At 35.6% G+C, this 21,283-nt stretch overlaps 1 protein-coding gene across 2 annotated transcripts in view; it reads left to right on the forward strand.

Moving 5' to 3' along the window:
* The window catches only part of SLC41A2 (solute carrier family 41 member 2), a 58,660-nt gene that overhangs the window by 17,791 nt on the left and 19,586 nt on the right, over positions 1-21,283 (forward strand). Inside the window, exons 4-9 of one of the 2 annotated variants that reach the window (XM_072871045.1) lie at positions 47-118; positions 975-1,119; positions 3,024-3,170; positions 12,490-12,637; positions 13,205-13,284; positions 21,210-21,260. In XM_072871045.1, the coding sequence (XP_072727146.1) occupies positions 47-118; positions 975-1,119; positions 3,024-3,170; positions 12,490-12,637; positions 13,205-13,284; positions 21,210-21,260 (643 nt within the window). The remainder of the gene's footprint in view (positions 1-46; positions 119-974; positions 1,120-3,023; positions 3,171-12,489; positions 12,638-13,204; positions 13,285-21,209; positions 21,261-21,283) is intronic. The other variant, XM_072871054.1, reaches the window with a different exon arrangement.

Consider the following 21,283-nt stretch of genomic DNA (forward strand, 5'->3'; position numbering starts at 1 on the left):
ACGATTTTAAACCCAAATGTCTGAAATTCTTTTGTAATTTTGGCAGGTAAATATTGGAAAAATGGATTCTCCCATTGAGAAATGGAACCTAATAATTGGCAATTTGGCCTTAAAACAGGTAAATATAATGGATTTATTTGATTAAGTCTTGTAAGTGAGCAAAGTTATTGAAAAAGTCCATCACAAACATTGGTAAGTATGGAGATGGACAGTGTTAATGGGAAACTAGCTCTACTACACTGGCTCATACTTAACATACAATGTTTGCATGACTGATTTTTTTTTAACAGTGTAGTTCTTCTCTAAAACAATATGAGCTTATATTTATCAGAAGAAGAGGTAAAGAATTCTTAATGACTGTACTAAGGGTATTTCCTTTTTAATTTTTCTGAGAGAAGATCTGAGGATGATTAGAGAAAAATTTCAGGTTTGGCAAAACCTTTTAAATTTGACCTCTCAAATGTTTTCAGTACTGTATTTGCATTGGATTCAATGTTAAAAGGAAGTATGTGATGGAGCTTTTGGACAATAAACAATATTTTAAATAGCTGGGTCATTTGAGGAATGTTTGTTCTCCAAAGCAACTATTCTATTTCATGTTCATATGTTATAATACAACATGCTCAAAAAATAGATGAAATGTTAATACTGTGACTTCACTGTTTTAAGTGCCCTTGGGAGCCTCTTTAGGCATTTCAGCTTTGGCTTCTGGTAAATCCTCAGCTCTTTTCCCTGATTTTACTTTTGTTATTCTTGAGTCTCTGAAATGCTGGTAAAGCCTGTTCTGCTGGCATAAGATTTTTTCTTCTTGATCATCCAAGGTTATGAGCATCTCTACAAAATGGATGAGCATGCTCCCTTTACACCTTGCAAATAAATGTAGATAGGAGAAAAGAATAACAGAAAATGATTCTGTAGTCCTCGTAGGTCTATCAATTATTTTAAGAGTTGTTCACCATCTTTTTCTTTTCCAGGTTCAGGCAACAGTAGTTGGTTTTCTGGCAGCAGTAGCAGCAGTTATATTGGGCTGGATTCCAGAGGGCAAATATCGCTTTGATCATTCAATCCTTCTGTGTTCTAGCAGCGTAGCAACTGCCTTCATAGCTTCTCTTTTACAAGGTAGAAGGAATATATATGTTACTTTTTACAGTTATTTAGTTTTCTGTGGATGCTGAATGTATATTATGTTGCTATTCCTTAAAAATTTAAAGCCAGAAAGGTATAATACATCTGAAACACAGCTGAGGATAGGATACCCTTTTGCAATTTCCATACAGGCCTGCATATTGCATTCCTCTCCTGTCATATTCTTTGAAAAGGTTTGATTTGCATGATCTCCTGAGCATATCTAAAACAAAAAGTATGTTTTTTAGGTACTACCTAATATGATGGAGAACTTTTTTCCCCTGCTTTCTATATTCATTAATGTACAAAATATATTCTTAGTACTAAACAGGTAGAACTTATTTGTAATTGAGCTCAAGTAAGCCCGGATTTTAGCTCAGCTCAATCCAAACTCCCTGGTTGTCCACGCTGCTTATATGTTAGTTTGTTCTCTGCTTTGTATCTGAAGTGAACAAACTGGCTTGTTACATGAAGGATTTGGGCCAAGTTCAAGTCCCCCTCTACAAACAGTGCCAATGTCTGTCTGGACCCAAATGGCGTGATGAATTTAATCTTCTCTCCCCAATTGTCAGGAAACATTTAACCATAAAAGACGGTACTTAATGGACATGAGGGGAGGAAAAAAGTACGTCTACTTGTGACGTATGCTTAACGAAAATACATAGTCAGTAGTCTTAATAATAGTAAGTCAAGTAAAACGTTTAACTTCCTTTTTTTACTAATTTGATATGCTTACTTATGTGAAAATGACAAAATTGTTAAAGATTTGCATGGAATTAAGAGCACACACTTTTTTTAGTGACTACAAAGCCATTGAGTTTGATCATGCGCAGAATTAAGAGCGGCAAGAGAACTGGGGAATATGAGTGCATTTTTTCCACTTCTTAGATATAATTAGGACATGAAGAGAAACTTTTGTTGTTATCTGGTGATGAGCCAGCACAGGAAATTACTTTCTAAGCTTCATCCTCCTACATGTGAAACAGGTGCTTTTGAAATATTGTGATCCTACAGGATCATTTCAGTTCTTTCTTTTGAGAATTTCATGGAGTGTAACTCTTTAGGCAGTTTCTCTGGAAGTGAACTCCTAACGTAGCCTACAATACATAATATTGCTAAAATACATGAAAATTATAATACCAATTTTTCAAAAATTCTTTAAAATAACATAAAAGATAGTATAGACAGTTGAAGCTCTTATGTGTATTATATGATGAAAGGGAAATTACTCAGGTTATGCCAAAGACAACTGTTACTAACAATGTGGATTTTATTTTTAGTAGCCACTTGCATTCTGCAGGGAAATGCCTCTTAAAAAGTTAGTGTTGCTGTTTATAGGAAAAAAAGAGAAACCAGCATCCCTAATTTAAAATTTTTTAACTGGATAGCAAGTAACATTTTTATATGTTGTCTTGTTTTAATTTATGATGTAGCTTCTTGATGTTTGGTGCCAAGTCCATGACTAGAAATCTTGCACAATATCAGATGTCAAAGTATTTAATCTTATGTTGTTTTCAGCCTAGTGTAATTTAAATTTCAGTCAGCTAAAGTTAATAGGGTGTAGAAATAATACACTGCATATTTTTTTCTTCACGAAATGGCTGATTTACAATTTCAATAGTGCTAATTCTAATCATAAGCAAAATAGTTAATTGCACAGATGGTTCTTGATGGGTTTTTGTGTGTGTGCTTACTGTATTTTTTTTTAATACATAACCTCATTTTTAAAAATGGCTAAAACTTAAAAATACAGACATTAGTCAGGTGAGAAGAACAATCACCCTGGGACAAAAGCACTAACTTCGTATTTATCAAGTTTGGAACTGCCATTATCTTGGAATTTTCTGTGGAGTTACAACAGTACATATGGTTACTGTCCTGTCTTCTTTTGAATCTAGGTATAATAATGGTTGGAGTTATTGTTGGATCAAAGAAGACTGGTATTAATCCTGACAATGTTGCCACTCCTATAGCAGCAAGTTTTGGAGATCTTATCACTCTTGCCATACTAGCATGGATAAGTCAGGGTCTTTATACTTGCCTTGGTAAGTAAGTTTCTAAGTGTATATGTCTCCCTAGGAACCTCTTTTGGGTTAGGAGGGTGGGGAGAAGGCAGGGAGGGAGAAGTTTAGAAAACCTTTTAGTTTGACTGACTTTTTTGTCAACATTTATACCGTTGAATGATAAATCTTGCGTTGCAATATTATGCCATCATTATGGGTTTTGGTTTTTTTTTTTCTTTTTTTCGGATGGTAGAAGTCACTAACCACAATCTTGGCACAATCTACTAATATCTGAAAGACTCTTGCAGTATCACAGTCAATCTACATGTGAATTAGAAACTGTAGTTGCTGAATTTACTCTGCTTTCTTGTGCAAGGGAGGGAAGCTGTCTTCATCCAAGTTTTATTGAATGCCTGCCCCTAAATCAAATATTTGCTTCCCAGAGCCCTTTTGAATTGTTTTCCCGTTGCACTATGGGGAAGGAGTTGAACTGGCTATCTTGATAAGCTGCTGGGAGAGGAGTTCTGCTTTGAGAATTTTTTTTTTATTAGGGTGTGGTTTTAGACACCATTCAAATATATCTTGAGCTGCAGCTATGCCCAGAAATCAAAATAAAAATAATTAAAGTAATTTGAGTAACAATAGCAAGTCTACAACAAGTATGTATTGTACGTCTACAACAAAGAAGTGAAGCCTAATTTTAGATAGATTTGTGCTTTGTGTTTGCTGACTTTTAAATGAGTTACATAGACTATTGTGAGTTCCCTTCTGATTCCTTCCAAGTGCTTTCCAGCTCCCATTGCAATACCTTGTTTCCTCATCTCCTCTGCTCCAGCTTCCACTACTAGTTTCCTCAGCTCTTTCCTGTTTCCCTCACAGCGTGACGCCTCCATGTCTCCCTCCTGTTCCCTGCGCCTGTGCTTGATTTTACCAGTGTTTCCTTCTGCTTTTCAGTAAACGAAGTAACCACTTACAGCTTCTCCAAATAATGGCCCTGCTCTCTTCTGTTTTCTTTGTTTTGTTTTGTCTTATAAATTTGACTATATTTCAAACATAAATCTCCTAATTTAGCTGTAGCTTTCTTCAGAACAGCAGTTCTGCCATGAAAGATGAAAAAATGTATAACCACTCTGAATAGCTAAGCAGCAAAGGAGAGGCCTTCTCTGACTACTGACTACAGAGGGCAATGATTTAATCCTACTTCATGCATTAATTCTGTCTGGCTTCTTGATGACAGTTTTTTACTGTTTGCTTATTTTCCCGCTAATAGCTATGCACAGGTGAATTACACATAAACAGATCCAAACTAATTTTCTTATGAATGACTTTTTTTTTTTCAGTCTGCAGTTCTTCTCTTCTACTAGTTATTTGCATGTTTCTGTAGTCCCTTTGAAACTGTTCTCCTGATTTCTAGGATCTGTACTGTCTAAATCCTACTGTCTTAAAGGAACAGACCACTGAAGGAGGTTCATCATCACAATGTCTGCTAAAAATGAATATGCCTATAATTATTATTATTAGAAGCACACTCAGATAGTAGATGATGTAATGAAATGCTTGATTGTCACCAAGGAGATGTGAGCTTGGAAAATGAGAATGAGGAACTCAAAAATCAGTCTTTTTCTTCCTGTTTCTTCATTTCTCCCATGAAGAAACAAAAAGTGTGAAAACATTTTCACACAGGAGGAGAAAAATGTTCAGAACAATATTTAAAATTAAATTATTGCTGCAACTTACTCCTTCCATAGGAACTATTTAAAGTATATTGTGTTTTAAAAGACATGATTGTAGACAATTACAGTATAGTGTACCACAGGCCAAATTTTATGTTGTCCATAATTGTTTTACCAGACATGTTGATATTGCCACATATATTCTTTACATCTATGCTCATTGTTCAAGCCTTTTTATGTAAAAATTTGAGCAGTTCTGTGTAAGTATTACAACATCAGTCAGAAAAGGTATCTAATAAGACTCAGGCTACCTTGGTGTGACTTGCCTTTTTTTTTTCTTAGTTTTCAGCTGATGATTTTATATTTTCAGTATTTGTTTTTTCATATTCAGAAAGTGTTGACGTGATGTCAGCTTAAATGTACCAGGCTGCAATACAGCAATTTTTAATATTTTCTATATTTTTTAAATAACTTAAATTGTATTGTTTATTTCATAACTATGTTTAAATACTATATATCATATTCTAATAACTTATTTCTCAAATACTTCCTTTAGATACTTCTTTTAAGGAAGTTTATAGACTAACAGTGAAAAGAAAATGAGTAAAGATTTTTTTTTTTAACCTCTCTTCCTTCTTTTCTCCTGATGAGAAGAACAGAGAGGAAGCCTCAGTTCTCATGACATTTGGTGTCTCGAGCTAATGCTAGGACTGGAATAATAGAGTTTAGCTCATTAGAGACTGTTTATCTAGATTTCTTGCTATGTCCAAAATCCTTACTAGACCGGAATATTGGGTTATTCTGCTTAAAATAGATTTCAGGTCCCAACAATTGTTATGTTTGATTGGAATTCAGTTCAAAATTAGGGTTTATGCTAGTCAATGAAGTTCCAGGGAAGTTGGTATACCAACTAGATGGAAAGGAGTTAGCTAGGAGAGAGTTAGCTAGCATTATTGGCATATACTAGCTATCTGGGTAGGTGTGGAGTTGGAGGAGGTTGCCAAATTTGGGTTAACACTGAGATTAGATTTGGGGCTAAGGTTATGATTAAAATTTATTCTAGTCAGGACCATGTCTGACTTAAAATAATTAGTGCTAGACTTCAGGCTTTGAATGTTAACTGGTAAGTATTTCAAATGAAGTTACACCTTATACGTCAAACTTCATTTTGGTTTTAAAAATTTTGGTTTGTAAACTACATTGTAATGCATAGGCCAGTGATTTTTCATTTGTTTCCTAAATATTTTCCCTACAAATATTAGTTTCTTATGTATTTGCATTGTAACGTTCTCTAGATAATTGCCTAAGTTGAACCCATCTGACTCAAAGACATTAAATCATTAATACTGAGTCTTACTGTTTTTAAAGAGCTTCCTCTACTCCTTTCCTTTTTTTTTTTTTAAATTGCGGCCACAGGCAAAACTTAGTTACATGTGCTGGTATTTTAATAGTAGCTGGATTTAAATAGTAGCTACATTTGTCATTTGTAAGTAAACAACATATTATTTTGTGAATATCTCTAGTACTGGTTCCTATGCTTTATATAAATTACAGATAATATGTTTCTGTTTTTTAAAGGAGTAACTAATTACTACTAAGATTTCAGTTTCTCCTAAAACATACACTTTTTTGGCTTTTTTTTTCTTAATCTAAAAAAACCCCCAAAAAACCAAAAACCACTCAACCCCAAAATGAAGATGGGGAAAGAAACTTGGACTTCTTTCTTCCTTGCACACATTTGCAGAAATTTACATCTCTAGTTACAGATGGCCTAACGTATCTCAGAGGAATAAAAAAAGAAGTGGGGCCAGTTTGAACTGATCCTTTGCCACTTTTACAGCTGTCATGGCCACTCACTTTTAGTCAGCCACTGCAGCTGAAAAGCAGATCCCACACATGTGTAAGGGGAAGGATTAGTGTGCTCAAGTACACTTCTAAGAGTTACTCCCAATTTTCTTTCTATATGGTCTTCTGGAAATACTTCTCTTTTGATGATATATGTAATTATCTAGTTACCGCTAAAATGGCTGCTTCTGCTCTTTATATTTTTTTCAATGTCCTTGTATTTCTTTCTCTTAGAAAACAGAGAGTCTTTCTAAACTAAGAACATACCACAAAGCCCTTGGAAATGTGTGGTTTCCAAGATGGATGTATTTGAACTATTAAATAGTAACAAGGAATAAAATTAGGGAGTACCTTCAGCTCAGGAGAGGTATATAAAAATGTGAATAGCAGGGAAGAGGCCTTCAAAAAATGATTAGGAAACAGGTTAAAAAAAAGTTAAAGAAACTTTTTTATACAATACATGATTGGGAAGTGGAACTTACTGCTGTGATGTATTAAGAGGACCAAAGTGATTTAGAAAACTATTTGGATAAATTAATTGGAGGAGAATCCATTGAGGGGTATTGAACAGAGAGATGCAGGCAGAAACTTGAGTGATGAAATCTCTGAGGCAAACAGCAGCAGAAGCTGGCAGAGCATACTGGAAGAAGCATCACTCTAAACTTGTCATTTTCTGTTCTTCTTTCCACAAGCCTGAACTGTATACCATAGTCAGACACAGGATACTGGACTAGATGAGACCTCTGGCCTCCCCCGGCACAGATGTTCTTATGTTCTTTCTGTCGTTTCCCTGCTTTCTCAATGGTAGAATAAAAAGCACAATAGGAATGTTATAAAGAAACCCACAGTTTATGGGCTGATAATGAAGCAGGTGGGATTCACCTCTAAACTGTATTCTGAATTAACTATTTTCCCCTATGATTTGTTAGCCTAACTACTCAAATATACTGAAGCAAAAGTCTGAGTTTCTGGCTTCTCTTTGCATGGGAAGAGTTGTTTTCAGATAACGAGACTGGAAGGGGGAAAATGATTTATGTACAAGCATTATGCTTGTCTGTAACAGAGCTGTACACCAAATGCTCAGCCTTTGGTTTGACACGATGCTTCATGGCATACCCCGAAGAGGACTGTAGCATTTTTACCTAGGCTAGGGCCAAATGAAACATCTTATTTGGCCAATATCATATGCATAATTTCTTAAAAGTTAATCTGAGTGTTTTAAAAATAATGGCAAAGCCATCAAACATGAGGATTTAAATAGCAAAAGGTTAACAGTTCTTTCTGCCTTAACAATTCCCTTAAAAGAACTGTATCGGTGAATCGTTGTTAAATAGCTGGGGAAAGCACTAGAGGGCTCCCCAGGACCGTCGCTGGGACCCGGCTCCGCTTCCTCGATCAGAAAACGGGGAATGCTCTGGAACAGAAAGAACCAGTATATTAAATGTGGAGGTCTGTGTTGCTTGTCATTTGTCAGTAATGATCTGAAGACTTCATTTAAAGCTTTCCTTTTTTCTCACAGAACGTGGCTTAAATATATGCATTCGTCTCTCATGCATGTTGGATCTGGGTTGAGAAGACAAATTGTGTGATTCACATTATTATGTTCAGGTTCCTACCAGTTGCTTTGAAATTGTGTATTTCCAATTTATCTCTAATTCCTGCTAGAGGTTGCATTCTTTTTAGTGGCACTGTGCTGAACAGTATGTCACAGTAGATACCCTGCACAAGGAGTAAACAATTAAGCATCTGAGTTCTCCAAACTAGAACATTAATTTATATCACAGTTTACGAAAGGCACGAGAGCTTAAAGTAAATGGATATCAGTAAGGACTCAGTTGAGAACCTTGTCTCTTTCCTCTTCCCTCCTTCCTTTTTTAATTTAAGGTCACAGTCAGAAGTTCATTGAAGAGTTGAGTGCTTTTAGGAGTTGATCTTCCACTGTTGGATGGTACAAATTCTATAGCAGAGCCAGGTCGAGTGAGATTCCTTATACCATGTAAGCTACCTGCTATAAATCTATCAAAAATGGAGTGAAGCGAGCCCTAAAAGAGGAGTCATTTATTCCCTCTTCCCATTCTCCAGCTATTTTAGAATACATTTTCTTCTTCTGTGAATTAAGTATGAAGAGGAAAATGGCCCACTCTTCCTTAAAAGATGCATCTCAAGGTTAACATCTTTTTAGATTCTTACAGTAAGATGTTCTACCAGTAGAGTCTCCCATAGCTAAAAAAAAAGAAAGTCCTGCTCTCTGTTCCCAGGAGCTAGACTGGAGCTCAGTAGTTTCATGGGTCCTGTAGGTAACTGGCGTCTATCATTGCTCACTTGTGACAGATTCTGAAATATACTTCTAAACTATTAATTGCTTCTATAGTTCTGTTTTTAATTAAACTTAATAGACAGGCAGTAGAATTTGAAGTTCTGGTAGGGAGCAGCTGCCTTGCCTTAATTCTTATGTCATCTTTGCCTTAAAAAACCCAGGCAGGGTGAATTTCAGTTGTCTAGTCTAAAATTTGTAAACAGATTAATATGTATACCTGATCTCCTCCTTGTTTAGCAGCATGGGGATGGTTAGTGACCTATTTATTTGTTTAGTTATCATTCCCTCTAGCACTTTAGAACAGAGAATCCAATAAAGTGCTAGTATATTATCATAGCAGAAGTTTTTTTAAAAAAGAATCTAAGCTCTGGTTGTGTCCTGTCCTTGGAGATCCCCCGCTCCTGAGAGCCACTCCTGGCTTTTGTTTTTTTCAAGAAGAAACTTCTGACGGTATTGCAACAATGGGGTAGCTTTTATAATCCAGTTTATGTCCAACTCCGTTTAAAGGACTCAGGTATAAAACCTATTTTGTAAGTTTTCTCTGTACTTTTCTCTGTGGTGAAATTAAGACATTTATACATACTAAAATGTTGAACAATAAGGCCAAAAAAATTAACTCCTCTCACTTACTGTTGACTCAGAGGAACAAGCTAAGCCATTGCTAAGTAGTCTGAAAGTCCTATCTTAGTGTGTAAAAAAAAAAAAAAAAAAAAAAAATTTGACAGTTCATCTAACTTTTGCTTTGTTTGCTGTAAAAATGACAGCTTGTGTCATTTTATGGATGCATATTTCCTTTTGTCCTGTAGCTGCTGTTAACTAACTTAAAATGTGTTGAATTCAACTAGTGAAAGGTTTGATAATCAGCCATGGGGGTTAGTCATGTTTTCTAAGATTTGTAAAGCTGCCCTTGCTTCTGGCTGCTTGCTGACTTCTGAAATGGTCCTGTTGCACTGCAGATATAAATTATATTTATTTTTGTTATAATTCATGAATCATTATACACTAGCAAGACTGACTTCTCATATTTTTTTTTCCATTTTTTTAAACTTCTTACAAAACATTTCTGTGGCAGGATGACATATATGTATGTCTATTTTATATTTTATGTAGTTATTATTTATTTAGAAGTTACCTATTAAATAATTCTTGGTTAGTATTCATTGTTCATTTGCTGCACTGATTTCAGTTTTATCTGTGCGCTATTTTTTTTTCTTTCAGAAGAAAGGATTTATATGATATACTTTACTTATTTTTAGTGTTCTTCGTAATTGTTGGACTACATTCTTGGACTAGCTCTCCAAGCCTGGACACTGCTGCAGATAGTTAAATACTCTCCCTTTTTTTCATGAACACCTTCTAACAAGTTCTTTAAGTTGTTGGTGGGATTAAAAAAGAAATTGTTGTAAAAGGCATACTTTTTTGAACTTTAATTTCCTTTCCTGGGTTGGTAGAAGTCCTGTAATAAAGAGTACAGTGGGCTAATTGTTGATGTACAAGTGAAAGAATTTCAAAAATTAGTGATTAATTAGGGTAATGCTCTCCATTGCATTTGTATTTTGCTGTTCAATGTTTGTTTGCAAGAGAGGATCTTGGCTGACCAGCAGACTTTATCTTTTAATAAAATTGGGAACCTCTACAAAAATGTGGCAAAGACTTGGAAGTTATTTTGTGCCCTTTTATATTTTACTAAATATACTACATTAGAGCTATTCTCTCATTCTGACCTTTAAATAGGTTATTGGGTGTCTGGTATATGCTCATGCCTCACCTTGGTTCCATATGAGAGGAACAGACAGACAAGGAGAAAGAAAAAGTAGCAATACAGTAGGAATACAGTATGATTTATGTCTTGAAAAAAAAAGAGAGGGGGCGGAAAAAGAGAGCAAAAGGAGGGAAGTCTCAAAATTTTAAATAAATAGATGTAGAATGAATGATGCCTTTCCATGTGACCAATTTTAGTGCACACAGGGACCTTTCTTCATTGCAAGTGGAGGGAAGGATGTGTTTACTTGGGCAGTAAGTAGTTCAAGAACTTTACATCAGTACGTTTTTGTCTTTTTTATTAAGTTTGATAAAACAAAACTATAATTATCAAATAAGGGAATCATGTATTGTGTGTACTCTTTTGCGTAAGAACGCTTTACCTTAGGCCCACCTCTTAGTTCACAGAAAGAGGAGAAAGGAGGAAGAAAAGCACCACAAAGGAAGAAGGAGATAATATACTGTAGAACAGTTAGAAAAGGAAGGGAAAAAATTACTTCTCTTTTGGGCTTTGTCTCTTTCTCATTCTAATAGCTTTCTACTTTTAGCTTACACAGTGAAAGGTATCTTACTGTCTTTTCTACTGGCTCTGCTGCAGAGGTTGTTACCACTCAATGCAGAAGGATAGTAACTTCTAAAAACTCTACAGCAGTCCTTCCAGGAGTAATTTTAGCTCCACCAAGATAACATCCAAGTAGTTATTGCTTGTATTTGCAGCCTTTGTAATAGGTCATAATACATGAGTGAGAATACTTTTTCATATACTAAATATTCTTCTTTGGTAAAGTGTTTGTGTGTTCTACATTAACTACTTCAAACTGTTAATTTAAAATGTATTTTGCATTAGGACTTGTGCAAATTCTGAACATTTGGACAAAATGTATTTAACATTAAATACATGATCACATTTCTCATAAAACTAAATATATGTAAAAGTGGAATGTTTGCATAGTTTTTATATATATATTTGCCATTAGGATAGATTTTCCATTATTTACCCCACTGTTGAATTGGGAAGTCTTGGATCACTGTAATAGCTTCTCTGTGGATGGGATTATAAAACCAAGTAATCTGAAAAAAATAGTATTCTTTCTGTGGAGGCAGCTGTGTGCCCTAGTAGCTCAGCTTTATGATGGTATTCACTGGTGTTTGCAGTTGTGTTCCTATGAAATATGATGCAGTTCTGATGGATAGGTGCAAGCAGCAGAATTGTGGCTGTGAATTTTCAGACTCAGACCAGTTATAAAACAACTAAGCTACTAATATAAATGTCTCAATATTACACGTTGTGCTTGCATCATTTTAGATATGCTATTTCTGGGAAGATTACCATATTATCTGTGCTTTGGAAAGAAGGGGGTGTACATATGCTATGAATTTATGTATAAACAAAATGCATTCTCAATATATTCAGTTTCTTTTTTTTTTTTTAGTAGATATATCACAAAATAATGTTTTATATTCCACATCCTTATTGCCTTTTATCATAAACCATCATACAAAAATCCTCTTCAAAATTCCTACTTTGCACAGATAGTTCTGTCCTTGAGAAAATGGGAGAGAGTGATCACAGATGGCAGATGTTAACCATCTTGTTTAGTGCAGTAGTCGAAACTTTAGGTACAGTAGTGATAAAGACTATTAAAATTCCTCAATTGCATGATGTACATTATAATTTATTTTAGAGTTCTAAATTAGGAAAAACTTACAGGAATGTCTTGAAAGTAAAACAGGGGTTTTGTTTTTTTCTATATTATTATTTTAGAGACATATTACTATGTATCTCCTTTGGTTGGTGCCTTTTTTTTGGCTCTGACTCCGATGGGGATTGTCATAGCTGCCAAACACCCAGCTACCAGAACTGTTCTCCATTCAGGATGGGAGCCTGTTATAACTGCCATGGTTATAAGCAGGTAAGTCTATTTGTCTTGCTTTGTCTTGATAGTCACCCTGTGTCTATATATATCTTATGTATCACCTGATTGTACTTAAAAGAAACATTTAAGGAGCCTCTAGAATCTAGAGTGTGAATAAACTTTAATCTTCCCAAAACGAGGAAGTTACAAAGTTAAGTCACAGGTGGGAGTGAGTGGGGGAGGCAGCATAGCCTGTGGCAACGACTGAGCAGAAGCGTGCGTATCAAATGAAGGAAATAGTGAGCTATTCATCTCCTGCAGTTTCCAGTCAAGACTGCACACAGATCTAAGATATTATTTAGTCAAATTAAAACCATGAATCTTAAGAGTGGAGTGATTGGCTGAAATTCTATGGTCTTTGTTATACAATAATTCAATTGTAATATAAAAATAACTATAGCGATGTTAGTCTGTAGCTGAGAACGAGGTAATGGCGGGGAGGAAGATGAATTGAGAAGAAAAGTGTGGCTTGAAGACGTTCTAAGACAGATTGCTAAAAAAGTTTTGAAATAAGAATTAATGTAACTGCTTGCCTTATTCTAAATATTGTACTTTGTTTTTCAGTATTGGTGGCCTTATTCTGGACACAACTGTATCTGATCCTAACTTAGTTGGAATTGTTGTTTATACCCCAGTAATTAATGGTAAGACTCTGACAGGATTATGTGCTACTATCAATTGATATACCTTGGTTTGAGAAAAGCCTGTTACAGTAAATGTCTGTTATGCTAATTAGTATCTGGTATATTATTTTCAGGTTTTGATTTTGGTGTCAACAGTTGTTTATTTGAATACCTAAGGAGTGCTTCCTGATCTTATTTACTACAACCATTAAAACATGATAGAGAATGTGAGAAGTAGGAACCTAAAGTATGCATTAAGAAACTGAAAGTGTAAATATCAAAGTAGTATATTAAAATATTAAATGACCAAATATTATATTGAAACAGTTATGGCTGAGGAAAGTGTAGATAAAATTTTATTTCAAAGGATTTTCTTATGAACATCCAAGGACAAATTTTAAAAACAGTAATTTACTATTTGCATGTAATATACCTAGATATAAGAACTAACAGGGATGCTACAGACAAGTAAATAGATTTCTCAAGAAAAACGTGTGTTGTTTCCCATGCTTGGTATGCAGTTTCCAGGTGTGTAAGAATATATTTGTGAAAATTTGGTCCTTAAGTTAAGTCTTCTATCTTCTAACGGTAACAACAAGGCAAATTTTATAAGAACAGTTAATATCCTATTAGACTGATGCAGTTTGAAAATGCTTTTTTTTTCCCCTACAGTATCACAAGGTTGATACATATTTAGTTTGCAACAATTATAATCACCAGATCTGTTCCCACTGTATTGCTGCCTAGCTGTTCTTTTCCCCTTTTTTATTTCTCCATTTGATTTCTTACATTATTTTGCACTTTTATGTATTGTTCATTTTTAAACCATTTCTCCAATTACCAAAATGATTCTGACTTCTACTTTTTGGCTTACAAAGTGCTTTTGACTTAACTTGGCCTTTGCAAATTCCATATGGGTATATTCTATTCCGTTTTCTAAGCTATCAATTAAATGAATTATGACCCCTTGTTTTCCACCTTGATAATAAAAGGTTAATATGGACACTGAGTTTTAGTTTTGAACCACATTGCCCTGATATAATTAATTTTCCAGAGGTTGCTAACGGAAATGTAGCATGGGATAGCACAAAAGCATTTTGATAAGCGTTACTACAGTTGAGAGTTAGTATATCTATTGCTGCGACCATTAGGCAAGCTGTTTAGTTAGAGGGGGGAATCATACTGTTTTGACAGAAGCATGTCCTTGGCAAATTCATGTTAGCTCTTGTTTTACAGATTTCATATCTTGTAGATGCTTATAAATTGTCATTTTAATAATTTGTTCTAATACTTATGTAGGAATATAAATTTCACTGATACACAGATTCCCTGGATGGCCCTTTTTAAAGATATATTTTCTGTTTTCCCCATTACAGCCCTCTGGTATTCTCTAACCTCCAAGATAATCAGTTTGCAAAAATGATCACTGATAATTTCATGGATTGTTCATCTAGCTCTCTAAGGATGCACTAAATTTAACTTACCCTCAGGCCCTAATACATATGAGTTTATGATCAGATATCACCATTTTTATGAAGGCAGTAGACAAAAGGAACTAGATATTTCAGTCTTCAGTAGAGCATGTCGCTTGTTCTTTTTTCCCATTAAAGTCCTATATTTTCTTTCTTCTTACTTTTAATATGAAGCATTTCTGTGTTGGCATTTGTGTTCCTTGCTAACCGTAAATTAATTTTTACACTTCAGCCCTTATACTTCCTTGCCTGTGCCTTGCCTTTATATTAATTCAAAATTGCAAGTACTTGCATCTACCTTTTGTGTATTTCCATTTTGATTTCCAGATACCTAAAGAGCAGGGCAGACACGTTGATCTTCAATTTTTTTCTGCTTTACAGCAGTAACTTTTCTTATAATAGTCCTTTCTGGTAACCCCCTGGATTTGCTTCCTAAGAGAAGAGGATTGTTTTTTCTTTTTAGGCAGGTGTACCCAAACCAGTACTCTTACCAGTGGTCCTGCTTTCCTAGATGACATGCCTTGATTCCAAAAGCCAACAGCTGTCTGGTGATTGTTTCTTATTGTTTCCTCGTAGGCTTCTATTTCTGCTCCAGTACAGTACCAGAATACTTCTGGATTTTCTCTATAGACTCACTTATTCTCTATAGACTCACTTATTCTAGACTTGCTACTGACAATGGATACAGGTCTCATGGATACATGCCTTTCTCAAGGCCTCATGTTCCTACCAGACGTTCCAGAGATGATGGTCTTTTACCCTGTGGCAGTTATGGACTGCTCTTGTAAGTGGAACTATGCATCCTATTCAAGGTCATTTTCTTTCACAGAAATTGGCTGTGAAACCTGGATTGCCTGCATGTTTACATTTTACCTTTTTAACATTTTTAGGTAATGATTGGACTTAAGTAAATATTTTTAATTGCTAAGAATGACAGCTTACTGTAAACATGCCTCTAGGGAAAAGGGTAAATGTACCACTTTGTTTCTTATTTTCTTTCATAAGTTTATCAGCAGAATTAAGGCAACGTGCATACATTATTTTGAACTATCTGTAGAGAAAAAGAACTAGCCAAAAGCTATACGTAGCCCTGGATGATTAGCGGATAGGTCAAAAGATCCTTGAAGAATTAGGCAGGTGGAAGAGAGGGAAAGCTGGGGCTATTGGAGCAGGCAGGGAGAGAAGGAGTCCTTCGGGAAGGCAGGGACAGCAAGAGGCATGCTTGTAGCTGTGGCAGTCCCACAGTGGTTCTGTGGTGATGATTCCTGTGATGATTGTACCACCTGCATTCAAAATGTTGCTTTTTCATAAGAAGTATTGTATTTCTAGACTGTTCTTAGTCTTTGTCATCTGCCCCCTGGACTACTACGCAATGCCTGAGAATGTTGTTTTCCAAGCCACACCAGGTGCCTTACTCTGTTGTTCATCTGGATTTTTCATGCTTAGCTCCTTTTCTTGTTATGCGTAAAGCAGTCTTTTCCCAGCTCTCAAAGTTTAAACTTCTTCCATGACTCGTGATGGACCATCAGTGAGTTGCTTATAGTCCTCTGTCCATATTTTCAGGACCTTTGCTATTATCCCAAACTTAAACTCTACATTGTAAAGAAGAGAAACCTCATACCAAGCTCCATTTTGGAGCTCATAACAAGCTCGCAAAAAGCCCAATAGGCCAAGACTAGAGTCTTGCAACGGTAGCATAAGGTAAAGTTAGCCTAAGGCCCATGGCCTGTTACTACCAATAGCGATAATGCTTTTGCAGTGCCAGTGGGCAACAACAGAAGCACTAAGGAATTCTGGTTTTCCCTCATCCACAAAAGAGCAGAGGGGAGTAATGTGTAAGTGTTGTATGTGCGTGTGCTAACCACCTCAACCCTCAGGATAGAGGCATTTCTATTGGAAAATATGGAGAAAATATGTTCTGTGTAGAGGATGCAGAGTGGGCCTGTTTTATGGTACACCTCCTGGAAAAGGAAATTGCAGGTAGGTGATTTTTTTTGGTTGCTGTTAGATTAGCCTCTCCTGGGTTTCATAATTCTACTGGCACCTTTTGATATTGCTGGTCAGTATAGTGTAGTAAACTGGAGTTTAGGAAATCTTTCAGTTAAAAAAGCACATCTGTTGACACTCATTTACTGACATAAAAGGTGTGCTAGACCACTTAACAGATGGCTTTTTAAATATTACTGTTGCAGAAAGCTTTCTCTACCAGTGCTTTCCTAGCCTTGGAATTCTCATTGTAAGCCCATTGAAGCTCCATTGTAGCAAAAGGAGCTGAGGGTTTTCCCCTCCAAATGCTCTTCAGATGCCTTTTCCTTTCTCTTACCTTAAAGTTTGTTTCTCCTATGACACAGAAAACCTGAAAGAAATATTGTAACCCATTGGGATTTTGTCCAGCCAAAATTTGAGGACAGTGTAAATTCGTCCAGGATTTCAAGCTGTCACTGTTTTTTTCAGTGCCAGTTGCCATGTCTCGAAATCCTGAACAGTATGCACTGCAAAGTTGTCAGGTGTTAGGCTTCCTGTGTGCGCCATTAAGTAGCTTTCAACCTGGTCCTGCCTAGGTGGTTTGCATATTCCTAGATGTGAGACAAGTTACTTTCATCACATATGTTACAGTGTGGAGCTATAAATCTTCTGGTTTAAGAAATATTGGTCTGGAATTTGAGCAACCTCAAAGGTTCCTACCCCTATTAACAATAACTGCAAATATTTGCCAAGAATATTAAAATAGTTCTTAAGCAGACAGGCATTTATAGTCAGCTTTACTGCTGGTGGCCAGAAGTATTTCACAACTGCTTTTCCATTTTTCCCCTCTTAAACACATTTCTTGAGAGGAATAATTATTTTTAATTCTATGGTTGGTTGGGTTAAATCGTAACTCTGCTTTTTAAAAATAAATAAATCATTTTCTGGTTTCAGCCATTGTGGTACTTACCAACTAGTTGAGATTTAGATGTCTTTGATGTACTGAAGTTCTGAATAAAATAACTAAGCCCAAGCGTGGCTGTGCTTCAGTCTAGATACTCAAGTTGATCTTTATGTTTTCTAATGGATGAGATGGTTAAAATTTGCAAATCCTCTTACAGCATCACAAGGTGTTGAATTTCGCTCAGGAATTGCAATTTGCAAGTAGCCGAGTTCCTTTTGTGCAGAAAAAAGATAATGTCTTAAGCAATTATATGTTTCTGAATATGCACCGCAAATGAACTAGAGGTGCAGTTACCAGATAGAGCCATTTTCCTTTCCATCTTCGTTGTATGCTTAGACAAAACATGGTGAGCTATCTTCTAAGTATTTGCATTTCAGGCGTTACTGCATAATAACCAACATGTTGGTAGAACTTACCCCATTTTTATGCACTTTGTAGAATGGAGGTTCTGCAAATTAATTCTGAAAACACCTGAAAATCAGAAACGCTTTGCAGGCTTTATGTAGAAAAACTTGCCTTTGCAGATGGTTTGAAGCAATACTCTTTAAGGATAACACAAACCTGTTGTAATATTTCTTACTCTTTGGCTGTACGTATTGTAAGATTATTTGATATCTGGAGGGAATAAATGTAGATCAAGAAATATGAGAAACCTGTATGAGCAGATTTAACACAAAACTTCCTGAATGTCTGTTGTCTGGGAGATGAAAGTTAAGCTTATGTAATACATTCCCCCAACTATACCTTTTTTATCTATTAGTAGGATAAATTGAATGACAGACTTTCAGGTTTTTCAGAGAGCTTTTGCTGTAAATTGTTTGCTTTGCAGAATATGGAAAGGAAATACCCAGAAACCATTCCTGCTCAAAAAATAAAGTTAATTTTTTAATAACTTTGCATATTTTAATATCTTATAGCATAGTTGTACTCTCAGCTTTCATACAACAGAGAAGTGCTTTGATTAGAAGATAACCATTGAACGGCTGAAATTTGCTTCTGTAAATTACAAGGGAAAACATTAGTGTACCTGGATGGTAGTAGACCAGTTTGTCTGGGCAGCAAATTAATTTTTCTGCATCCTGAATTGGAAAGAATGTGATAGTCTCACAAGGCACCTATACTGTACGAGAACTTTATAATTCAGTCTTTATTTTGGCATGAAAAAGGAGGAGGGTTTTGATTTTGGAGATTTACTTCTGACGCATTATTGGGTGATAGTTTTACTACTTTTTAGTTGCTAACCTGTACATGTAAATCTGCATATTCTATGCTATTACAGACATGTGTTCTTTCTTGAAAGTCTTACTTGTAAATTTTTTAGAAGATTTCAGTAATCATTAGTTTTCACAACACAATTATATCCAGAATATTTTCATTTTTTGACAGTCAAGCAACAATTCTTTGTTAGGCATAGGAAAGAAATGATTTATGAGTCAAATCAAACATAAAACGTAATAGTTTGCATATATAATGTTGTCTCAAAGACTTCTCTTAAAAAACATCCACATAGGAAAACCTAATAATTTCCAACTGTTTTCCCCAAAACATTTTTAAGTATTAAAGGAAATGGTACAAAGTAAAAAGGAAGGTAGAAGAAATATGGTGAAGAAACAACATAAAAAGGTAGTTAGTTAAGCTAGGCTTCTAATCTAAATATTTCACTTGCATAAAACATGATTTTTTGAAGTTAATGGTAGAGACGTCAGGGCAAAAATTGATCTTGAATTTTCTGAAAGATAATCCAATTATTCAAAAATTTAGAGCTTTTGGGTACTATTGTAACTGAGATTCTTTTCCTTCCTTTTCATCCAAAAGCAAGTTGTTGTTGAACTCCAAAAAGACTAACTGGCAAAACTGACTATTTTGAACTACGGATTGTGCTCAGGAGCGTGCGAAACTGAGAATCTTCTTGCCTTCCTTCTCTTGATTGATTTACAAGAAAAATCAGTTTGGGAATTGTGTTGGCCTAATTCTCCCCTTATGTGGATATTTAGTCCCATTGCACAAGCTATATTGTAGGTGCTTGGGAACAACACAGTATTCTGTGGTTGATTAATCTCCCTCCATAGAACTGGATTTCTAAAAACCTTTAATCTCAATGAATTGGGATGCATATGGTTTGCCCATTCTTACACAATTATTTGTGTGCCCCATCATGCAACTGTTCTTTATGGTCTTGTGAACAGTTATGGCACTGGTCATTAAAGCTGAGTATGTAGGCTTTATCTTGTGCTCTCAGTACTTCCACAGGAGACAGTTTTCTGCAGGAACCCTTCTTCATTTATATATATTTAAGAAAAAGAAAAAAAGAAAGAATGAGATGGGGACCTACAGGAGAGGAGGTGACTTTATAAATAAGGTAGTTGAATACTGCTTTGGAAAATTGCTCTTGCCTATTGTACAGTTCTCCCCTGGTGCTGAACAAGTACCTTAAACCAGATTTTTTACTGATTAGTAATAACTTAATTCTTCTCTTTTTCTGGAATCACTGATTAGAGATTCTGGATCTGAGCTGCAGATATACTAAACATTCATTGGTACAAATGAAATAATTGAGAAATCTGGTTTAAATATGTAAACATTTTGGAAAAAAAACCCCACTTAAATATTTTACATTGGGTATCCAAAACTGAAAAATGCCCTTTGCAGATAGTACAAAAATATCACTTCACAGGTATGTTTTAAAAATAAATACATTAACGTTTGTAAAGCATTCAGATTTATAGCGACAAGCACCACAGAAAAGCAGAAAGGAAACTAGTAAGTCTCTATTCAGTTCAAGCTTTGAATAGTGGATACTAAATAAGACTATCAGGCATTCATTATATGCTAAGGATAAAGCAAAATATCAAAATGATGTTTACTTAGGCAATACTTTGTGGCATTGTAGTAGAGGTCTGAGAGGAAGCATAGTAGTCGTATTATTCGACTGCATCATAATTTATACCAGTTCTACCCATGGAGCATTTACAGATAGGTTACTATACAACGTGGAGGGCTGCATTTACTATGAACTTTGGCTTTGGAATGCTTTAATTCTGGTGCCTGGCCTTCTGCAGATAAACTAAAACCCTGAGCAAGGGGCTCCCAACAATGTCTGAAAGATGGTGAGCTACGTTGGAAAATCACAGGAGGACAAAATTTCAAAATTTAGAGTCCTTATCTAAGGTTAGATGGACACATCTGTTCCCCAAAAGCAATAAGCAAGTAGTGCTTGCTCTGTTCATTTGAAACATAGCTGAAATAGAGTTGGGAGGAAGAGGTGGCTTTATTTACTTTTTTATAAAATCACAGAAGCATTTAGGCTGGAAGGGAACTTTTGAGATCTAGTCCAACCCCCTGCTTGAGCAGGGTCCACTAGAGCAGGTTGTCCAGTACTGTGTTCAGTAGGGTTTTGAATACCTCCACAGAGGGAGACTCCACAATCTCCCCAGGCACCCTGTTCCAGTGTTTGACCACCATCACTGTAAAAAAAGTGGGGGTTTTTGTGTTTGGATGGAATATCTCGTGTTTCAATTTTTTCTCATTCCCTCTTGTCCTGTCAGTGGGTACTACCGAGAAGAGCCTGGCTCCCTTGTCTTCATCCCTCACCTCAGGTATTTATACACATTGATAAGAT

The sequence above is a fragment of the Ciconia boyciana genome, chromosome 1 (assembly GCF_034638445.1).
Source record: "Ciconia boyciana chromosome 1, ASM3463844v1, whole genome shotgun sequence".
Taxonomy (NCBI): domain Eukaryota; kingdom Metazoa; phylum Chordata; class Aves; order Ciconiiformes; family Ciconiidae; genus Ciconia; species Ciconia boyciana.